At 32.4% G+C, this 19,343-nt stretch overlaps 2 protein-coding genes across 2 annotated transcripts in view; one reads left to right on the forward strand and one right to left on the reverse strand.

The window, feature by feature from the left end:
- LOC109595938 (nephrin) overlaps positions 1 to 19,343 on the forward strand; it is a 160,492-nt gene that overhangs the window by 133,058 nt on the left and 8,091 nt on the right. The window contains exons 7-10 of the mRNA XM_020011375.2: positions 1,941 to 2,085; positions 4,253 to 4,383; positions 5,483 to 5,642; positions 15,029 to 15,322. Coding sequence (XP_019866934.2) covers positions 1,941 to 2,085; positions 4,253 to 4,383; positions 5,483 to 5,642; positions 15,029 to 15,322 — 730 coding nt within the window. The remainder of the gene's footprint in view (positions 1 to 1,940; positions 2,086 to 4,252; positions 4,384 to 5,482; positions 5,643 to 15,028; positions 15,323 to 19,343) is intronic.
- On the reverse strand, positions 6,578 to 6,994 carry LOC109595956 (keratin, type II cytoskeletal 2 epidermal). The gene is made up of 2 exons (XM_020011399.2): positions 6,968 to 6,994; positions 6,578 to 6,906 (listed from the first exon to the last, which is right to left on the reverse strand). The coding sequence occupies exons 1-2, from the start codon at positions 6,977 to 6,979 to the stop codon at positions 6,601 to 6,603; spliced, it is 318 nt and encodes a 105-aa protein (XP_019866958.1). The 5' UTR covers positions 6,980 to 6,994; the 3' UTR covers positions 6,578 to 6,600.

The following is a 19,343-nucleotide window of genomic DNA, read 5'->3' on the forward strand; positions in this document are numbered from 1 at the left end:
GTGGCTCGTAAATAATGATTAAAGTTTGTTAGGACTTTTTCGGATTGAGTTATTCCCTTGATATTTCAATTCATTTTATAAAAACTTTGCTTTTTATTATCATTAAGTCCATATGCATTCACAAACTTGGTTCTTTTAATATTTTAAAAAACCCATTCTTTTCAATACATAAATGCAGAAAAAATTTAAATATGAAATAAATTGTTACTAATATTTGCGGTCGTACATTCGTCCTTATTTAAACAAGTGTTATTTTGTTATATTTGTTGTCTGACAAAGTATTTATTTATTATTTATGTATATTGTCCGTAATTATGTGTTAAAAATTTATTATACAATAACACTGAAATTTTTGTTCCAAAATTATCTAATTATAATTTTCAGCATCCACCATTATTTAAAACTTTTTATATTTTTAATTATTCAACATTGTTTAAATAATTAATTATATGAATATAAATTCACATATTTTAAATTAAAAAAAAATGTTTTAAACTAAATTTAAACATTCATTTATTAATTTCTTTTAAATTCAGCTTCTATTATACTGGCGCATTCACCATTTTATAAAATTATATTCAGGTACGGTCTCAGCGACAGATTAAGTGTATAAAAAAATGTTCAAATGCGACAATAGTAATTAAATGTTTTCGGGTATTGTTGAGACAGACTCGCATGAATAATTTTTGACAAATTAAGAATATTGTGTTCACATTATGTATTTTGAATTGGATATTAATGTATACAACTGTTTTATAATTAAAGTTATTATTGTTTAATTCCTATAAAAGCATCTAATTGTTGTGCTATTTCTAATATATTTATTCTAAAAGAAATTTTACTCAATTATGATATAATATGTTGGTAATTAAGAATTATATTCATATCGTACGAAAATATTACAGTTTTTCACCATATCGTATTCGTCATTAAAAGTTAAATTATAATCTAAGTAAAATAAACAAATTAAAAAATAAGAATATACTTCACAAAAACAAAACATTCTAAACAATAAATGTCTATTTTAACAAAATAAATTATATAATCAATTTTTTATAAGCAATAAAATTAAAAAGATCCAAACCAAAAATTATAAAATATAGAGTAACAATGCGAACGATTCTGAATCCGCAGTGTAACTGCAGATCTGTCGCTGACCGTATTTATGTGTATATTTTCTATAATTATGTGTTAAAAATTTATTACGCAATAATACTAAAATATTTTTTCCAAAATTATCTAGCTATAATTTTTACAACATCCACCATTATTTTAATCATTTTATATGTTTAATTATCCAACTTTGTTTAAATAATTAATTATTTGAAAATAATTTCACATTTAAAAAATTGTTTAAAACTAAATTTAAACATTCATTTACCAATTCTTTTCAAAATCAGCTTCTATTATACGGCGCATTCACCATTTTATAAAATTACATATATTGTTTTCTTTATAATGTAAATAAGGTCTTAAAAGTATGCTAAAAAATAATGCAGCAAGTTTTATATGAAAGTTTTCTAATGTAACCATAGATGTAATTTACATTTCAATTATTTACTTTTGATATTTAATAAATTTAAAACTCCATTAGCCATCTTTCGAATTAAAAGTTTTTCTTAAAGCAAACACCATCTATAAGAATTTCAAAACTTTGACTGCATTTTAAACTTTTTAAATGCTTTTAACCTTTTCGCTACGACTTTATTTTAAATTTTTCTGTTGATTTTCACTATACAACTTTTGTTCGCGGGCCATATTTTGAATCGTATTTATTCTACAAGCAAAAACTAGTAAATATAATTAAAAAATTTACTATCCTCATAAAAATGTAATCAAATAAAAAAAAGAACAATGTTAAATTATAAAGTAATTTAGTTTAGGATTAAAGGCTTTTATTGATAGATGTACGATAATTGACATGTTTGTTTTTGTTGCAGTTCTCGGAGCAGAACAACCAGAGCCTGAGCATTTTGAATTTCGTTCCAGTGATCGATGACGACGGCAAATACTTGACCTGTCGAGCCGAGAACCCGTCTATCCCCGATAGCGCACTCGAAGACAAGTGGCGATTAAATGTCCATTGTAAGTTATATATAAATCAATTTTTAAGCTTTCCACTATTTTCACATTGTTTCCCTTTAATTTTTTGCGTGTGTCTGGATGTATACTTGAAATAACACGATTTTCAATCCCTTTGTCTTATCTCTACACTTTCTCTTTATTCCATTTTTATGTTTGACTTTAAACCGTTTATGTGATGAAACACACCACAACAGAATCAATAGAATATTGTATAATTTCGTATTTGTGTTTAATCTCGTTTTTGTGTTAACTTAATCCTTTGAAATCCGTGTATATAATTAAAATTTAACAATCTTTTTAAGGTGCGCCCCGTACGTCGCACAATTAATAGATTAATATTGTAGTTAAAACCAATTTCAAATAACAAGCCGGCAATAAATTCAAAACCGGTCTTGCGTTTGAGAGAATCTCATCTATTTAATGAGATTGGGGTTAGTCTTCAAATACAATACGTACAGACGATGTTATTTAATTAAGTCGTTTTTGAGAAAACGGGAATATTTCCCTAGCTTGAACTAAATTAATCTCTAATCTCCTGTTAATAACAGGTTGTTTCAACATTTTGTAGTTCGTTTTCTTTGCAAACTCGTGTTTTTGTCAGTTTGAAAAGCTAAAAAGTTTTTATATGAATCATGGTTCCATTGTAATAAAATGGTTACCCGTTAAAAAAAGACGTCTTTAGAGAAGGTAAAATAAAACGAGGACAATAAAACCGAAATCCAAATACTTAATAACATTGTTACAACACACTCGAGTTTCGGGGCGATTTTTCGCCATAACTAATACAAAGGAGTTGACCGCGACGGGCAGTAAAGTGAATGAGGATTATTTCTTAACTCGGCTAACGGTACGAGACGGAATAAAACTTTTTTCGACGTTAGGTATAAGATAAGAATTGGGTCGTAAAGTAGAAAACCTTTTAACGTACAGATGGCATAAACTTTTGTTTGAGGCCACTACAAATTGTGTTAACCCGCCTTTTACATTATGAAGTTCGTAAACAGTGCCTCGGAATGGCTCCGCAAGCAAATTATCAACATTAAGAATTGTATTTTATATGTGCTGTGTGATAGTCGCGGCTGTAAAGCTACAATTTTGCTTCAAAGATTCACCGGCTTCTGTATTAAAATTAAATTAGTTTGGCTGCGTCACTTTAGAACAAATTTCTGCAACAAAGCTCTAATATTCTCCAATACATCTTGTATTTCCATAAAAACTATTTATTTTGTAGTATCCTGGTGTTTCTAATGTTTTACAAAGTTATTATAAAATAAAATTCTGTCCACAAATTTAAATACACTAACAACATTTTTAATCAAAGTTACACTGGAAGTTCGCCGAAGATATAAACATAACAAGATGCAAAAGAAAATGTTGAATGGAAACTGTGGGCCCATTAAAATTAATATTCTTTTTATGTTACCCGAACTGTGCCAATATTTCTTATATCTCCTTCGACCACTGATTTAAATCCTATTACTCGGACTGGTCCGTCCACAAAAGCATTTTTTATTCACTCCCGGAGAAAATGCTTTATTTATGGCGGACACGGAGGATCTCCCGTTTTTATTAGAATTAATAAAAGGAATCAGAATCAGAAACTGACGTGATTGTGATTCCGCTTCCAATGTGGATTTATTCTCATTGTGTGTGAGAGTGTGTGTGTGTGTCAGGGTGCTCGAAACTGCCGAATCGATAGACCGCAAACCGATTTCGCGTAACTCAACAATTTAACGAGCAACCAAAGAATTATTGGCGGTGCCTTAATTAACTGCAAACGTTATATGATCTATTTAAAGGGGGAACAAACCAGGGGGCGGTGGGTTTTGGGAACAATCGACTCGTATCCACTAGTTACTGGGTTTCGGGTGGTTACCTGCAAACACAACCAAATGAAATATTTTTCCAACGCATTTTACAACGAACTCGAATTACGTTCAATCGATTTGATAAAAGTTACTTTGCATTTTGTATTATAATAACATAATAAAAATTATTTAAACTAATCTAATTTCAAAAGTTATGATTTACCACCAAGCAGAGAATACGCTTTTATGTCGCCGTCTAAGTTTAATTCGAGTAGTGCGAATGCCCTTATGATGTTATTTTGTTAAAAGTGCGCGAAAGAGTTTTCTTAGGCAATAAATTGTTTTAATCCGTTCCCTAGATGTGCCGGTGGTGACGCTGAAAATGGGATCGACCCTGAACCCAGGCGACATTAAGGAGGGCGACGACGTTTACTTCGAGTGCAATATCAGAGCGAACCCGAAGGCTTACAAACTTTCCTGGTTCCACAACGTAAGTATTTAAACCGACAACTTTTCAACTTCTATTTATCCTAACTTCTCAACACACTTCTGGATTACTTGTTGAATCGACCGTTTCGACAGAACGCGTTCCCCTTCCTGTTCCCGGATTCCTTTTTAACGCGTTGTATTTTCGATTTCTGCTTTGATTTGTTCGAGTTAATCTTTGATTTGCTCTCAATCATCTTTATTTGCAATTATACGTTATTACTTTATAAATATTGAAGTCAAATATTTTTCAACGTTCCGTACTAAAATTAAATGTAACTTTCACAAATTTAGACCAAGTGAAAAATATTCATACTTACTGATACCAGTCTAATTTTATTTCAATGTGTTTAAAACTTGTTTGCATAATTTTTATGTAATATATATAATACACATGTTAATCATGTTAGTTTAAATTACTTCAATTTTCAAACAGCACGGTAAATGTCGATATCACAGAAAACATTTTTTTACATAAATAATATACATACGATGCACACGTAAATGTTGACACAAGTAAACAGAATTTTTAATTTTGTATGTGTAAACCTTTTCATTAAATTGTAAAACAGTATAAAATAATCATATAATATTTCGTACCTAATTTATAATTTACAAACTAATTTATTCAGCCATAAAACAACAATAAATCTCCAACATAGATATATTATTATAGAATTTATAAATTATCAAGAGGTATTTTCACAAGTGATTTTAGTTAGCTGACTTTTATTTGATAGGAGAAAAATTGAACATTTTTCTTTTCTATTGAATTATAGTTTCGCATTGGTATTTCCGTTCAATTTTTGTCGTTCAACTAAAGTCGGTCAACTATAGATTGGAACACGTCGGTAATTTACACGCAAAAAACTGACGCCAATAATTTTTAATATTAATGTATGTCTATTTGAACGAAGCCTTTAATTGACACTTCAGTAATGATTCATGAAATTCAACATTGTTAAACATGAAATACTTCTTTTAATTTGTGACATACAAACATATAAAATTGACAATGTCCAATTAACTGATCAATTAGTTAATTAACAAACAGATTATTTATTAATATTTGGAAAATGTAATAATTAATATAATAATTTCAGGGAGAGGAGATCTACCAAAACGTAACCGGAGGCATAATAATGAGCGATCAGAGTTTGGTGTTGCAGAACATTGCACGTGCAACGGCGGGCGACTACACTTGTATGGCTGCGAACGTAGAAGGCAAGGGCACAAGTAATCCGGTGAAACTTATAGTCAGATGTAAGTACATATATTTAATAATTTTGCCTTTATGGCGGAACACATAAAACGCCCCGGCATACGGAATCCCCCCTTTGTACAATTTACCTTTTCCGTATACTCGGTTGCCGGTTAAGTCTCTTTGTCTCTTAATAAACCTATTCTTGTGATTGTTGTTTCTTACTTAATTGATTGTTTCCAAAACAATTTTAACGTAAATTTGTAAAATGCCAGTCATGGGGAAGAAAGCGTCCCCAAAATTCTCCCCTCAATTCGACCGTGCATAGTTGTAAGTGCAAAGTTTTATTTTAAAAATCGGATTATCATTTACATATTCCCGCGTGTGGCGCGGAAGCATCAGCAACACAAAACACCAAAGGGAAACGCTGCGGAATACTTTGCATACTTAATATTCCCGTTTTTCTTTATTCGAAAAAACTGCTTCGCCGAATGGCCGCTTGCGAAATATAGAAATAATTTAATTTCTGTCGGAATATGTTTTGATGAATGCCGAGAAGAAATGTTTTCATTGGTTTATTTCCAACGAACTTAGTAAACCGTTGGAACTTGGAAAGAAGTGCATTTGATTTAGAGGGGACTTGCGTTTTATGAAACTCTGGATTTCTTGTTATTTGTATATTTTTATTAAAAACGTCTCTAAGACCGACCAAATTTAATCGCATTTTTTGTATTTTTACGTTCTAACTTTTTTTATTTGAATTCATAATATTTATTAAAATCAATATAATATATTTTATAAAAGTTGCGATTTTGTTGTAATGTATTTTCGTGGCCCAAAATCGCTTCCCCAGTTTTTAGGTTCATTAAAAATCACAAAATTTATTTAATTATTTATTAGAAATATTTAAATTTTACAATCATATTAGATCTCAGAAAAAAACAATAAATAGAAATTTTGTACATCAACTATTAAATCTTATACCCTGATATTACGGAACAAATAAATTAAGCGTGATCTCTATCTTCCGAATCCGGGACGTCCGAATCCACCACCAAAACCACCGACACCACCGATAGCGCCTCCGCCGAAACCAGCCCCACCGAAACCGGGTCCACCGAAACCGGGTCCGCCGAAACCGGGTGGACCGAAGCCGGGTCTACCGAAACCAGGTCCGCCGAAACCTGGGGGACCAAATGGGGGGCGAGGTCCGAATCCTCCGCCAAAACCTGGTCCTCCAAAACCAGGTCCGCCGAAAGGCGGAAGACCAAATTGAGGACGGGCTTGGACCAAACAGAATACAGCAATTAAGAGAATGGTTACCACCTAAAAATATTCAACCGTGAATAGACAACAAATTAGTAGTACTTGAGGATAAATTATTTACCTTGAACGCCATTTTGGATGGGTGTTTTAGAAGACAACGTTTGAATGGGATTGATGCCGTTTCTGATGATTTTGACTATTTATACTGTTCAGATTATGTTAATGATCTGCGAACGAAATGGTGGTACTTGTTTGTTGCCAAAAATTATCATATGGTTCTTTAACGCCTAAAACTTTGCCATCAATTTCTTCTGTGCCAATTAGAAAAAACTGTTTTATATTCAGATGAATAAATTAAGGTGGGGAAACGCCAGAGTACCTACGTCCGTTAACTAACGGCAGCAAGAAGTAGTCCATGGCGATTAATACAACGATGTCCCATTTTAACAATAATTTATTGTGAGATTTAAGCAAATATATATTCAATAAATTTATGTCAATGTGACGACGGAGAAATTATATTATTATAAACTTCTTTTTTTATTACAACATTATTTTTCAATAATAACTACGGTTTTAATCATTTACATTGGTAATAAACTCAAGAGAACATTCAATTTACGAATATTTAAAAATAAAATTTATTTATTCTTTATAGTTTTAATATATTGTCAAACAATCTAAATCTTTAATCGATTAAAGAAAGATAGTTTATACTCATGTAACGTTTTAAATTAATGTTTCACCTAGTAATTGTTTTATCGTAAATTGAACTCATGTTAGTATTAATCACTGCCTTATATTTTATGTATTAATTAATTTCCAACACAAACGGTTATTTCATAACCATTGTTAGCTGCTTACAGATACTTTTACGTAAATCATTGTTTTTTTTTTCTATTATTAGCAGCTTTGATGCACTCACGTACCTATGTCTAAATAATCGATATAAAAAGTGATTAAAAACAACACGATAGCAGTATGTAACTGTCGCTTAAAATTCTGAAACCAATCCTGAAGTAATTATGGCCTTTAATACATGAATCGAATGGTTCGAGGTTATTAAATCGAACATTTTTACCGTACTCGCAACATCAATTGAAAATTCCTTTTTTTTGACGAAAGGCAAATTTAACCAGAGCGTAATGGATTTTTAGTTTTATTTTGCCAGACAATTACTGTCAGTGAAACAAAAAATTTTAGTTTATAATGGCACCAAATTTGTATTCTGAAGAATGTAAAATTATTTTCCTCAAAAAATGTTTTATTTATTATCTAGGGAAATGAATTCGAAAATTCATATATTTTATGAATATGAAAGGTACGGTCTGCAGTATTAAAATCAGCCTTGAAGATCACTGCTATCAATAAACGTATCAAACGGAACGGTTTGGGGTTATTAAATCGAATTGGAACTTTTATTGTTCCCTTCGCATCAATTGAAATTTCCTGCGCCGCCGAAAGTCAAATTTACCGGAGACATAATGAATTTTCAGTTTGATTTTGCAAGTGACAATTAAAGCCTGGAACCGGGGCCCCGGAAATAAAAGTAGCACACTGAAGAAGGATCCGTTTAAATAAATAATATAAATGAAAACGTCGCAAGTTAACGGCCCTATCTGGAGAGATTATAACCCCATGTCGGGAACTGGTTAGGCCGAAACCGAAGTTCTAACAGCGAGCTTCCGTTGTGGTTATGTAATTACTTATTCCAAGTGCTAAACGACTTCGCAAATAACTTGTAACTTCCTCATCCCTCGCCCGGAACGTTTCTCCTTTTTTGTGCGATCCGTAATTACATTAAGCCTTGCAGAATGAAATAAACAATGTGAGAAAATTCTTCGGCCATAAATTTCCCCCGGACAAGAACAAAGTTAATTAAAATTACTGAAAAATTTCCTTTCGGGTCATGAGCTCTTTTTTTGCCTTACTCGAAGACATTTTTTACATTCCAAGCGATTCGACAAATCGATTGGCTTTCGAAAGCCAAAAACACCGGTCGCCGTTTTTATTTGTCGAACGCTACTTTGCAGATCCTTTATTTCATTGTCGCGAACAGAGCAAATTCATTGTAAATTATTTATTTGCTCAAATGTCGACTTGCATGTTTCCTTGCATGAAAAATTGAAATTCAAATAAAATTTTGTGTGTAATTCCAGTAAACAACAGTATCGGCAAACGTTTAATTCTTTTACGTTCAGATCATGTATTGCTACCGAATGGTGAAACAGATTATCGTATACCAAATGCATTGACGCCCATCCGATATTGCCGACTGTAATTAAAAAGGCTTCTGCGAAATTGCAACATACAAATTCATTTTAACAAAATAAAACTGCTCATCGATGAAAACTATTGAGTTTTAGGGGATTTATCGTGCATCTGCGATCCGAATTGATATTATTTCGCAACGTAATCCTTTCATCTGCACTCTACCGTTAAATAATATAATCGAATGTACTGATAATGTAATAATTATATGATTATCATAGCTTAATACTAGTAAATCCTTTTAGTACTATTATAATGTATTCTGTATATTATCATAGTTAAATAAATATATAATAGATTCAAATTTCTAATAATTAATGAGATATAACAATTAAATATGTAACGGCATAAGTCATGTTTATTTAATATCGGCATATTACACTCAAAAATTATTGATATTGTTTTGATTACATGTAATACATGTTCATTTCCATTTTGTGTCACAAAAAATGTCAATGTCGTGACACAAGCATTATGCCGGCCCGGTAATAAAATTTTCACCAGTATTGTTAGTCTATTTCGCGCAATTTCGAAAATTGCAGCGTGAATTCCCGCGGTTTGTACGTCCGTCCGTCGATCGTGCAAAGAGTCAAAGGGTCCGTCGGACATGGAGGGATGCGGGAATTTAATTTGGCAAAATGCTCGTCCAGTCTCGTACAGTATAGAGCACGGTGTGCGGGACACACTCGGTAATGTCATTTCACGAGCATCCGGGTTTTTAATTTCACTGTACGGAAACCCCCATGCAAAATCGAGTGATGCCGTCGACCTTTGTTGTGTTCCGTTCAGGATGACGTTAATGCGTCCCGCTTCTGACCGGGGACCGTTGAATAAACTTTCGGGTGTCCAATTCAAGTTTACCAATTTATTTCGATTCAATTAAAAGAACAAAGTAGAGTTAAATTACGACGATAATGAAACAACGAAAGTAATGAAAAATATACTAAAAAATCAAATTTCCCTTTTAATTTAAACAACGTTATGAATTTGGCTGTCACCTTAAAATAATTCACTTATTATCACTTAATTTGGCTTAAGACATTGATATATTATTCATTGTAGACTGGTTTAGTGAACCTATTATCCTAGTTTGACCCGAATAAACAGATCCGACTTTAGCGATCGCCGTGAAACTTATTCGAGTCGCTCAGGACAGGAATTCCTGGGATAATTCGGGAATTGCACGGGAATGGACTCGCATAATCCCAGCGCAAATTTTATTTGGGTCCCTCTTCTCCGAACGGACCTGCAGTTGCCGACTACGCCGTTGTCGTTTTGCTCGCGTTTAATTCAACTGGCGGCGACGTGTGGAAGTTGTTCTTTAGTGGTTAAATGATGGCACCACTATTTATTTGTTTAGTTCTTTTTTTGCGATTATTTCTATTTTGGCTCCACCTCGTTGTAGAAAGACCACGAAAATATTTGCCAAATTAAATTAAGGTTAATGGACAGAACAGTTTATAACAACGTGGGAAACACTTATATATCAGTTAGGTGGAATTTTTATAAAGTCTTGTTTATTGACACTAAACAAGAAGAAATCAAAACACGTAAACATAGTTAACTAATAAATTATGTATGTAACAATAAACAGGTTTATAGATTTTTTTAATTTATATTTAACATATAGAGATAAGGTTTAACAGTAGAAAAAATTAATGTTTTTATGAGAACAAACAATATGGCTACGTCATAATTCACATAAAATAATTAAAAAATTGTGTAATTCAACAAGAATAAAGTATTGTATGGTCATTATAAACATTAATATAGTATTTTTAAAAAAAGTATGTAAAAGTGATAGACAATTCGATAAATAATGTCCATGTAACTAGATGAGTTTTTAAATTAAATAGGAACCTGAGGTTAATGAACTGTTTAATTATGTGTCAATAAAAGATTTAGTGACATAATGTATATTATTTCCTGTCTGTTTAGACAGAACAAAAAATACAGTAACACACGTGTGATTAATGTGTTTCCAGTTTAGGTGCATAAAATACTGTTTATAGTAAAAGTTACATAATAAAAGATTAGAAAAATATATAAATTTAATTTATATGTGAAGGGTAATAAACTTACAGCTCATTAATTATATTGGGACTAAAGTGTTGGTACAAATCCCTAGCATAATAAAAACTTTGTTACATTTTCTTAACTAAAAAGAAAATCAAACAACACCGCAAAAAAAGATGAACGATTGCAGAAGCTACTTGGAACAATTGTACAAAGCATAATTTATAAATTCGAGAAAAGACGCAGGGGGTAATTAAATTATTAATTTTGTTAAAAACTGCAACTTTTGCTAACCGGCGCTCGTGCTTAAGGAGTTTTTCATAATTTATAATTTCCGTCCTTTAAGTAATTTAAGAGTTTCCGCTGAATTATATTACCCGAGACGAACAGCAAAAATAATTACCGTAATTTTGTTTGAAAAAACTCCAAAAACGTCCTAATTGGTAATGTTGTTTTTTAATGGAATTATTTTTTTCGATCAATGCTAATGAGTTACCTTAATCGAATTAACGATTCGTTTAATTTTCACTGTTCTTCTTCTGCTAATTCACTTATAATTCCATCGTACCTGGTAATTGACAGGTATATTGCGAAGTATAAATAGTCTCTATTATAATACAAATAAGTAATTGAATTTGCAATGGTTAATATTAATAATATGAATAAAACTAAAACATCAATGTTGGGAACACAAGAATTTAATAGTCAGGAACAAAAGGACCAAAAATTGAAAAGATATATCAGGGGGGCAATTTTACATGTGCAAAAGTTAAAATGGCGACAAAAGCTTTCCTTATACACAGTATCAAATATTGAGATGAGTAAATATACTTTCCTGAAGCAGGCAATAACGAACTTGATATCTTTACATAAGAAGTTAATAGATCCATCCAAAAAGGCAATGAGGAAAGACATTTATGAAATTGTAGTAAGGATTCAAGTTTGCATAAAAAAGTCATGTAATTATGAATAAATAAAAGTACATCCTGAATAATTTGTTATTATTATTCAATGAAATAACTATTACATATTATTGATGGCTTTAATAAAGGATCATGAATGTATAAATAAATAATAGGCATGTATTCAGTCGGGAAGTTATTTGTTAAAGGTGTGAAAGCAAATATTGTTGCACATATACTGACCTATTTCTGTGACGGATAACGGACATTTACAGTTCATTTTCGTAAAAGCAATTATTGATCAGTGACGGGACATTATTAGAAAAACAACTTAATTTTAGCCCAACAAAAGAGGGGTTGTATTATAAAATGGGTCTGTTTTCTATTCTCTCATAATATGGCCATTCAATTATTAAAATGGTTTTAGAACATAAATTGGTACATATACACGTTGGCTTTTATGTTGAGGTAATTAATCTTAATGATGAATCAAATTTTATATTCTTCATGATGGTAATTGGTTGGTCGTAGAAAAAACGAGACTATTTTATGGGGTATTATTAGGCTTGTCTAGACCGTAGTTTTTGTGAGATGGAGCCAGAAATTGGACAGTATAGAGGTTTGCGCTTAATATATAAACACATTAATTTATAAATAGGGACTGCACCTAGCGTATTTCTACTTTTTGACATATATAAATATATTAGAGCATCCAGTAGAATATATTAATTTAAAAACAGTTTTAAAATAAACATATAATATAATTTATGGCGGCTTGAACGTCATCCACACCGTCCACTGATTAATAATCCGCCACTAATCAAAACCGAATTGCATTAAACAATGTAACCGTTTTACAGTTTTAATTTACCATAAACACTGCGCCATAATAGAGTTTTAAATTTGATACGGCCATAATAAATTAAAGTGCGCGCAACAACGGCAGATGAACAAAATGAAAAGCCATATATTCCGATGTAAAGCGGCCATTGTTCGAGTGCGTTACACGGGACAGGCGGGAACCTGCGAGCCGAAATAAAACCTACGTCGCACGTCAAACGAAAATTTGTGCGGGATGATACTTTTTACCATTCGGACCAAGAAAAAAGAGTCTTGTGTGACACATCGTCTAGCCCTTGTCGAAGGAGAACTGTGTCCAATTGCAGCTTCTTTCTCCGATCAACGTAAAGTAGAATTCATATTGTTTCACACTAGTGTTAAGAGAAATTCTTGAAGAAGAATCATGCCTACATCGGTATCCAATAAAAAATTCTGACTTCTTTCTAATAAATTTAATCTTTTTCACTTATAGTTCGATTTAAAGTAAAAAAACACTTATCGTATCGTTGTAACAAAATCGCAGCATTTGGAATGAAGCAGCATGTGACAAATTAGAAAATGTTTTTCTTTTTTAATTTTATTGTCTAAAACTAAATTGGCCGTTCGTTATATCGGGTTGTAATTCGGCGTGAATATACGAAGCTTCCGATTTAATTGGAGCAGTGGGACGAATTAGGGTAAAAAGTAAAACGGGATGGTTTTTTAGCGTTCCAGATGCATCGGTGTACGTTCAGGAAAAAGTGGAGCCACCGAAGCAAGAGACCGTGACTCTAGTTTATTGACGCTCGGGCACAAAAGTATTTTTAAAAAGTCAACCGTATTATTTGTTGGAAATGCAATTTTTATCTCTTTTTTCCTTGCATTGTCAGTTTAACGAATATAATACGTTATTTACGGGCATGAAGTTTCTTCTAGTTTTTATAATAATTAAAGGGAGAACAACGAAAATTCGGCCTTAGAACATTCCTTGTTTCTCTAATTATTACAACACAATGTAATAAAGTAAATGAAAAATTTAGATCAGCCTTAACAAAATTAGACGATGATAGGATAAATTCAAATAAGAAAACAGAGATCGAAATTTAACAAAATTTGGTATATACACTCCATATAGGAGCATAAAATGATTAGATTTTGAAAGTGACCGAAGAGTTTTTGTGTACTGCACTTCAGTATTCATTTCACTTCTGTTGTGTTTAAAAAATTCCTTTATTCATTTCAATTCTCGTTAATTTGAAGCCGTGCAAATTTGATTCATTTAAGCGAGTTTGACAGAAGACGAATTAATGGATTAAAAGAGGCAGGACTGTCGTTTGTGGAAATTGCCAATCCAATGAGCCGGAGTCAAAGCACTGTCTGGAATCGTTGCAAAGCATGGTTTGAAGAAAGTCGTGAACGACATGCAGGATGCTCAGTAAAATGTCAAGCGACAAACGAACGTTAAGACCGCATTGTAGATCTACGAGTCTCTTTGTGACAAGTCATGCAATTACCAAGTGATTTACAGAAGAAAGCAGACTTCTTACCATGCCATTTGTTTACCGCACAATCCGATTCAACTTTTTTCTTACTAATCCCAGTTTGTGTTTACTCACACATTGTTACATCGTCGTCAAAGAATTGATTGATGTTGTAACTAACTTTGGGATATGAAATGGAATGAGGACTCCCTTAGTTCCGATTTTGTTTTAATTTTCATTAGAGGTAATTTGACAGCCCAACGAAACTTAAATAAATAATGTGGAACCTCATTTGCTGCCTTACCTTAGGACCAGTTACAAAATCTACTTCCAACGTTCCGATATTAATTTCACAAATTAAACACGTGTGGGCAAAGAAAAACGAAATACGACCACATACTTTCAGCGTCAATTAAAGATGCCATGAATAAATCAAACGAACCAATGAGTGTCTGGTTCACCGCGGAGGTTCATCTCTTTATTAGTTTAAAAAATTGATACCAATATACTCAATATTTTTGTTCCAGTTTTTAATCATTTACTTCTGCCCACTGGATCTATGTGTTCTATTTTCTATGTCATGGTTCAAAAAGTTTGTTTCTTGATTTTACTAAAGAGTTTCGAAATCGTTTGTTACGTAACCATTTTTAGAAACTATAATAGTTTGTTCAGAAAGTGACCATTTCGTTCCAGATGTGCCAGTATGCATCCAAGATCGCGAGGAACTCTACGGAGCGCTGAAACAGGAGACCGTGTCACTGCGATGTCAAGTCGACGCCAATCCTCCCGTCGCTACATTCCACTGGACGTTCAACAACTCCGGTGAGCAGAGCGACGTGCCGGCCAGCTTGTTCACGAACGAGGTTACCTCCTCGCGTCTGAACTACACCCCCGTCACGGATCTTCAGTACGGCACGTTGCTATGCTATGGTGTCAACGAGATTGGACGTCAGAAGGAGCCTTGCGTCTTTCAGGTGGTCATTGCTGGTAAGTAGCGGTCAATTTTATATGCTCAAATTATGTCACCGAACTTGACCAGATGCTACCCCTCTATCCCCGTTTATACTCCTCGTAACGATTTTTGTTCAATTGCGATTTTATGGAGTAGAAATAAATTCATCAAAACCCTCGCAGACACAGTTAAATTTTAAAAACTGTATAATGCATAATTTCGCCCATGTAAAATGGAACAATTAAATCATTATGCATTCTTCGGTGTTTTCATTAAATTTTTTCGGTGCCACAAAACAAAAAGATAACAGAAATGAATTAGATATCTCCGACACAATTCAATATGAATGAATGCGCGGCATTTTGTCGGGATTTTACATATTAATGAGGGAAGGATATTGGATACTTGGATTCGCCTTCGGCAACGCGAGTGGGAAAAACACCACACTTCGATTTAAAAAAGAAACCCTTAATGGACGACTATTACGTGGAACATTTCATTAAAAATATATTGAACTGTGATGCTTTTGCCTTTCAATTGTGTAACTGTTGAGTTCGCAGACACAGTATTAAGATTACCATTTTTTATTAGAGATGAATTTTTGCATATGTGATACAGTAATTATAAAACGAAATTTTACTTAAATTGTTAAAAATCCGCAAATTGCAATGTTTCCATTAACATTTACTTTTTGTGACCCACATAGCAGATGGCAGTTACGTTGTTCCCATTTGACACACTGTTCAGCCAACAAATTGGGAGTTAATCGACTTCCATTCTACGAACTGGCCCAAATTTGTTACGTTCAAGGGAAACTTTTCAAATAAAAAACTTCCACTAATTAAAATTATTCAAAATCTAGGAAAACTTCATCGATTGGGGAAATAACCGACGAAATTCATTTAATTCTATTGAAGTTAACGAGCTTGATATTTCTTGTTTCCAATCAGCTAAGTGGGAAGAGCGCACAAAAGAATGTTGAATTCTAATTGCCGCTCGCTTTCCGTCCTTTCATTAGGAGAGTCGTTTAGCGATTACCAAAAATTAAACTTTTTCAAGTATTTAAGCTTATTGTTCCTAAAACCGAAACGTTTTGAAGTGCGGCCGGCGATTTTTTGTCGGCTTTCTTTGAGCATTCGTCCAAGTCGGATCTTGCCTTGTTACCGATGAAATATAATAATCTTAGCGTCTACTAATACTGCCCTGAGCCTTCTCTAAAGGATTTTCAGAAAAAATCTATTTTTTACAAAAACGTACAATGAACATTGCATTGACTTATAATTAAAGCATGGATGAAAACCCAGACATTTTACCTTTTGTTCTGTGATCTTATACGTTTTACTATGTAGCAAATACCAATCTCTCACGCCATTTTTGACTGAATCAGGTCACACTTTTATTTATTTGATGTTACTCTTAATAATTAATATATTTTCCACAACTTGTTATAATTTTTTTAATATGTCCTGAACGCAATTAAATCGTTTCAACTAATTTAAAATTTGTTTGAATTAGTTCATCATTTTGTACATTAAATATTTTCCTGAATTTAAGAATAACAATATATTATTATTAGTTAAAATAACATAATTAAAGTTTAATTATATATTTATAAATTTAAACTTGTTAACAAACAAGATAAACCAAATTTATTCAAAAGTGGTTATTAATTATAACTTATAATGCTACATATACAAGCCGAAATACTCCGAAAATCTAAAACATCACAAGAAGAGAACGCCTCAAGAACACTCATAAATACTCATTTAATGCAAATTTATTTAAATTGACTCCGATTTATGTAAGAAACGTTTATAACTGTTTATTAGAGAATAAACTGGAAAGACGACGTCTCATAAATTGTTCACTTAGCCGGGTGCACCGAGGAATTCCACATATTCCATGGAATATTCAGTCCTTTCGTGTTACACATGATCGATATGTGCACAGCGGACACATACTCCGAATGTTACCCTTGGCAATATCAAATGTTTTGACTTTTCGGGTTTGATTATCCTCATTTAACTAACTTTATAATTATGAAAAATCTATCTAAACTGAACCAGTTTTTTACTGTGTAATTTATAGAAATTAATTAAAATCGAGAAGCTTGTATTTGAAAACCGAATAATTAGAACTCGACCAAGGAAATCCCAATATCGATAGCCAGTAGCTCTATTACAGACTGACTACATATCAAAGTACAAATTTTCATAACGTTAAATAAACGGTTGTAATGAAAACCCCCTGGATACACCAGAATGAAAATTGTAATTTCGAAATGGAACAGTGTTCGCTTTCGCATCAAAATCACTGATGGCCCGATCGAGTTAGAATACGCCGTGACCGACAAAACCGAAAGAAAACAAAGAGCGCCAGTAAAAATATTTTCATAAAATTGTAAAAATTCGAACGGGACCGCGGTCGAAGCACAAATAAAACCGCTGGAATATTGTCTAAGAAAACATAAATCCCGGTTTGCACATGAAATTTCATAAGTCGCTTGGAACCTTGGTTTGGCTCTGCAGAATGTTCCGAGTGGCTTTGACGTGGATATCGATGCATAAAATAATATATTCTCATCATTTTGAGTCTGCACTCAAATAAATTCTTTTCAAACGAAATGCACGATTAATTGTGTCAGGCGTGAATGCACTAGGAAAACAGCTATAAAGAATTTTAAGGAAATAAATCTGATTTAATTTTTTAAAAAATACATTCATTCATTTCATTATATATATATATATATATATATATATTTCGAAGGAAAATATAAACACCAAAATTGTTATCGTAATAACATTTTTTTAATCCTGTTAATTAAAAAAAAATCAATTACATTTTCCCTAAATTTAACGTAACACATTTGCAATGTCAAACCATGAAACACGTCTCTAATTGCATTTGCCAGTAATTACTGCGACCGTTTAAAAAAAAAAAAAAACAGAAACAATCAATCTAAAAGGGTTACCATTGTCCGGAAAAAAGTGTCGGGTGGCAAATATGATTGTCACAAACAATTTTCCGTATTTTGACCGATTTTAAACATTATTTTCTGCTTGCAAATTTGTGCAATTTTCATACAAAAATCTTCCGTTTCGGCTCTAATCCGGACGGGTTTCGAATAAATTTCAGTTGAATCGATGCCCGCTGTTTGATATCCGTTTCGGCTGCCACGAAAGCCGGGACGTAGATGAACTAATCGATCACAATTAAACGTGTGGGACTGAAACTGGTGTTTTTACAAATCGAGACACAAATCTTTGTCAGGCTGTGGGCTTTGCGCCCGTCCGTGGCCGGAATTCAAAAACGATACTCCAGCGCACAATATCCACTCTCCCGCAATTTTTGTCCTGAATAAATATTTTGATTGTGTTTTTTATCTCCCGACTGAAATATGAAATTTGCCGGGTGTCCTCGCTTATTACGAGGCGGCATTTGCATTTGAAAAGACGCTTTAAATACGCCGTTTTAACGGATGACGGACTGACACTTCGGACGCTTAATTAAAAGTAATCAATGAATAAAATACAATGGCTAATAATTATTTTGAGGGAACTTCGTCGTGTTTACGATCCATTATTCGCATCCATTTGTTTTTATTAGTTTCCTCCGAATGATTGTCCTTTATATTTATTAGTATTCTATATTATATTATGTTTTTGTTATTTGAGTTCCTGTGACTTCTGTTAATAAAGCACAATTTTTTACAAAGGTCAAAATTTATACGTTTAACCGATGCAAATTGTCTTCATAATTTAATTAATAATTGCGAATAAATTCGTCCGAACTATTCCCTTAGATAACTGGTAACTTCCGTTTGATCATAGTGACTCCAAATTGAAAATTATCTCTTGTACTTTATAGCTTTGATGCGTTAGAAACTTTTGTGTACAGTACTATTTGAGTTTTGTATATATTTTTTAATAAAGAAAAGTGCATAAATTATACATACTACTAATATACTGCAATAATTTTAAAACAGCGATAACATAACTATTAAAATATAAAATTATTATCCAAAAATAATTGTATTTTAATTAGTCTTCTTGGTAA

Source organism: Aethina tumida, chromosome 1, assembly GCF_024364675.1.
Source record: "Aethina tumida isolate Nest 87 chromosome 1, icAetTumi1.1, whole genome shotgun sequence".
Lineage (NCBI taxonomy): Eukaryota > Metazoa > Arthropoda > Insecta > Coleoptera > Nitidulidae > Aethina > Aethina tumida.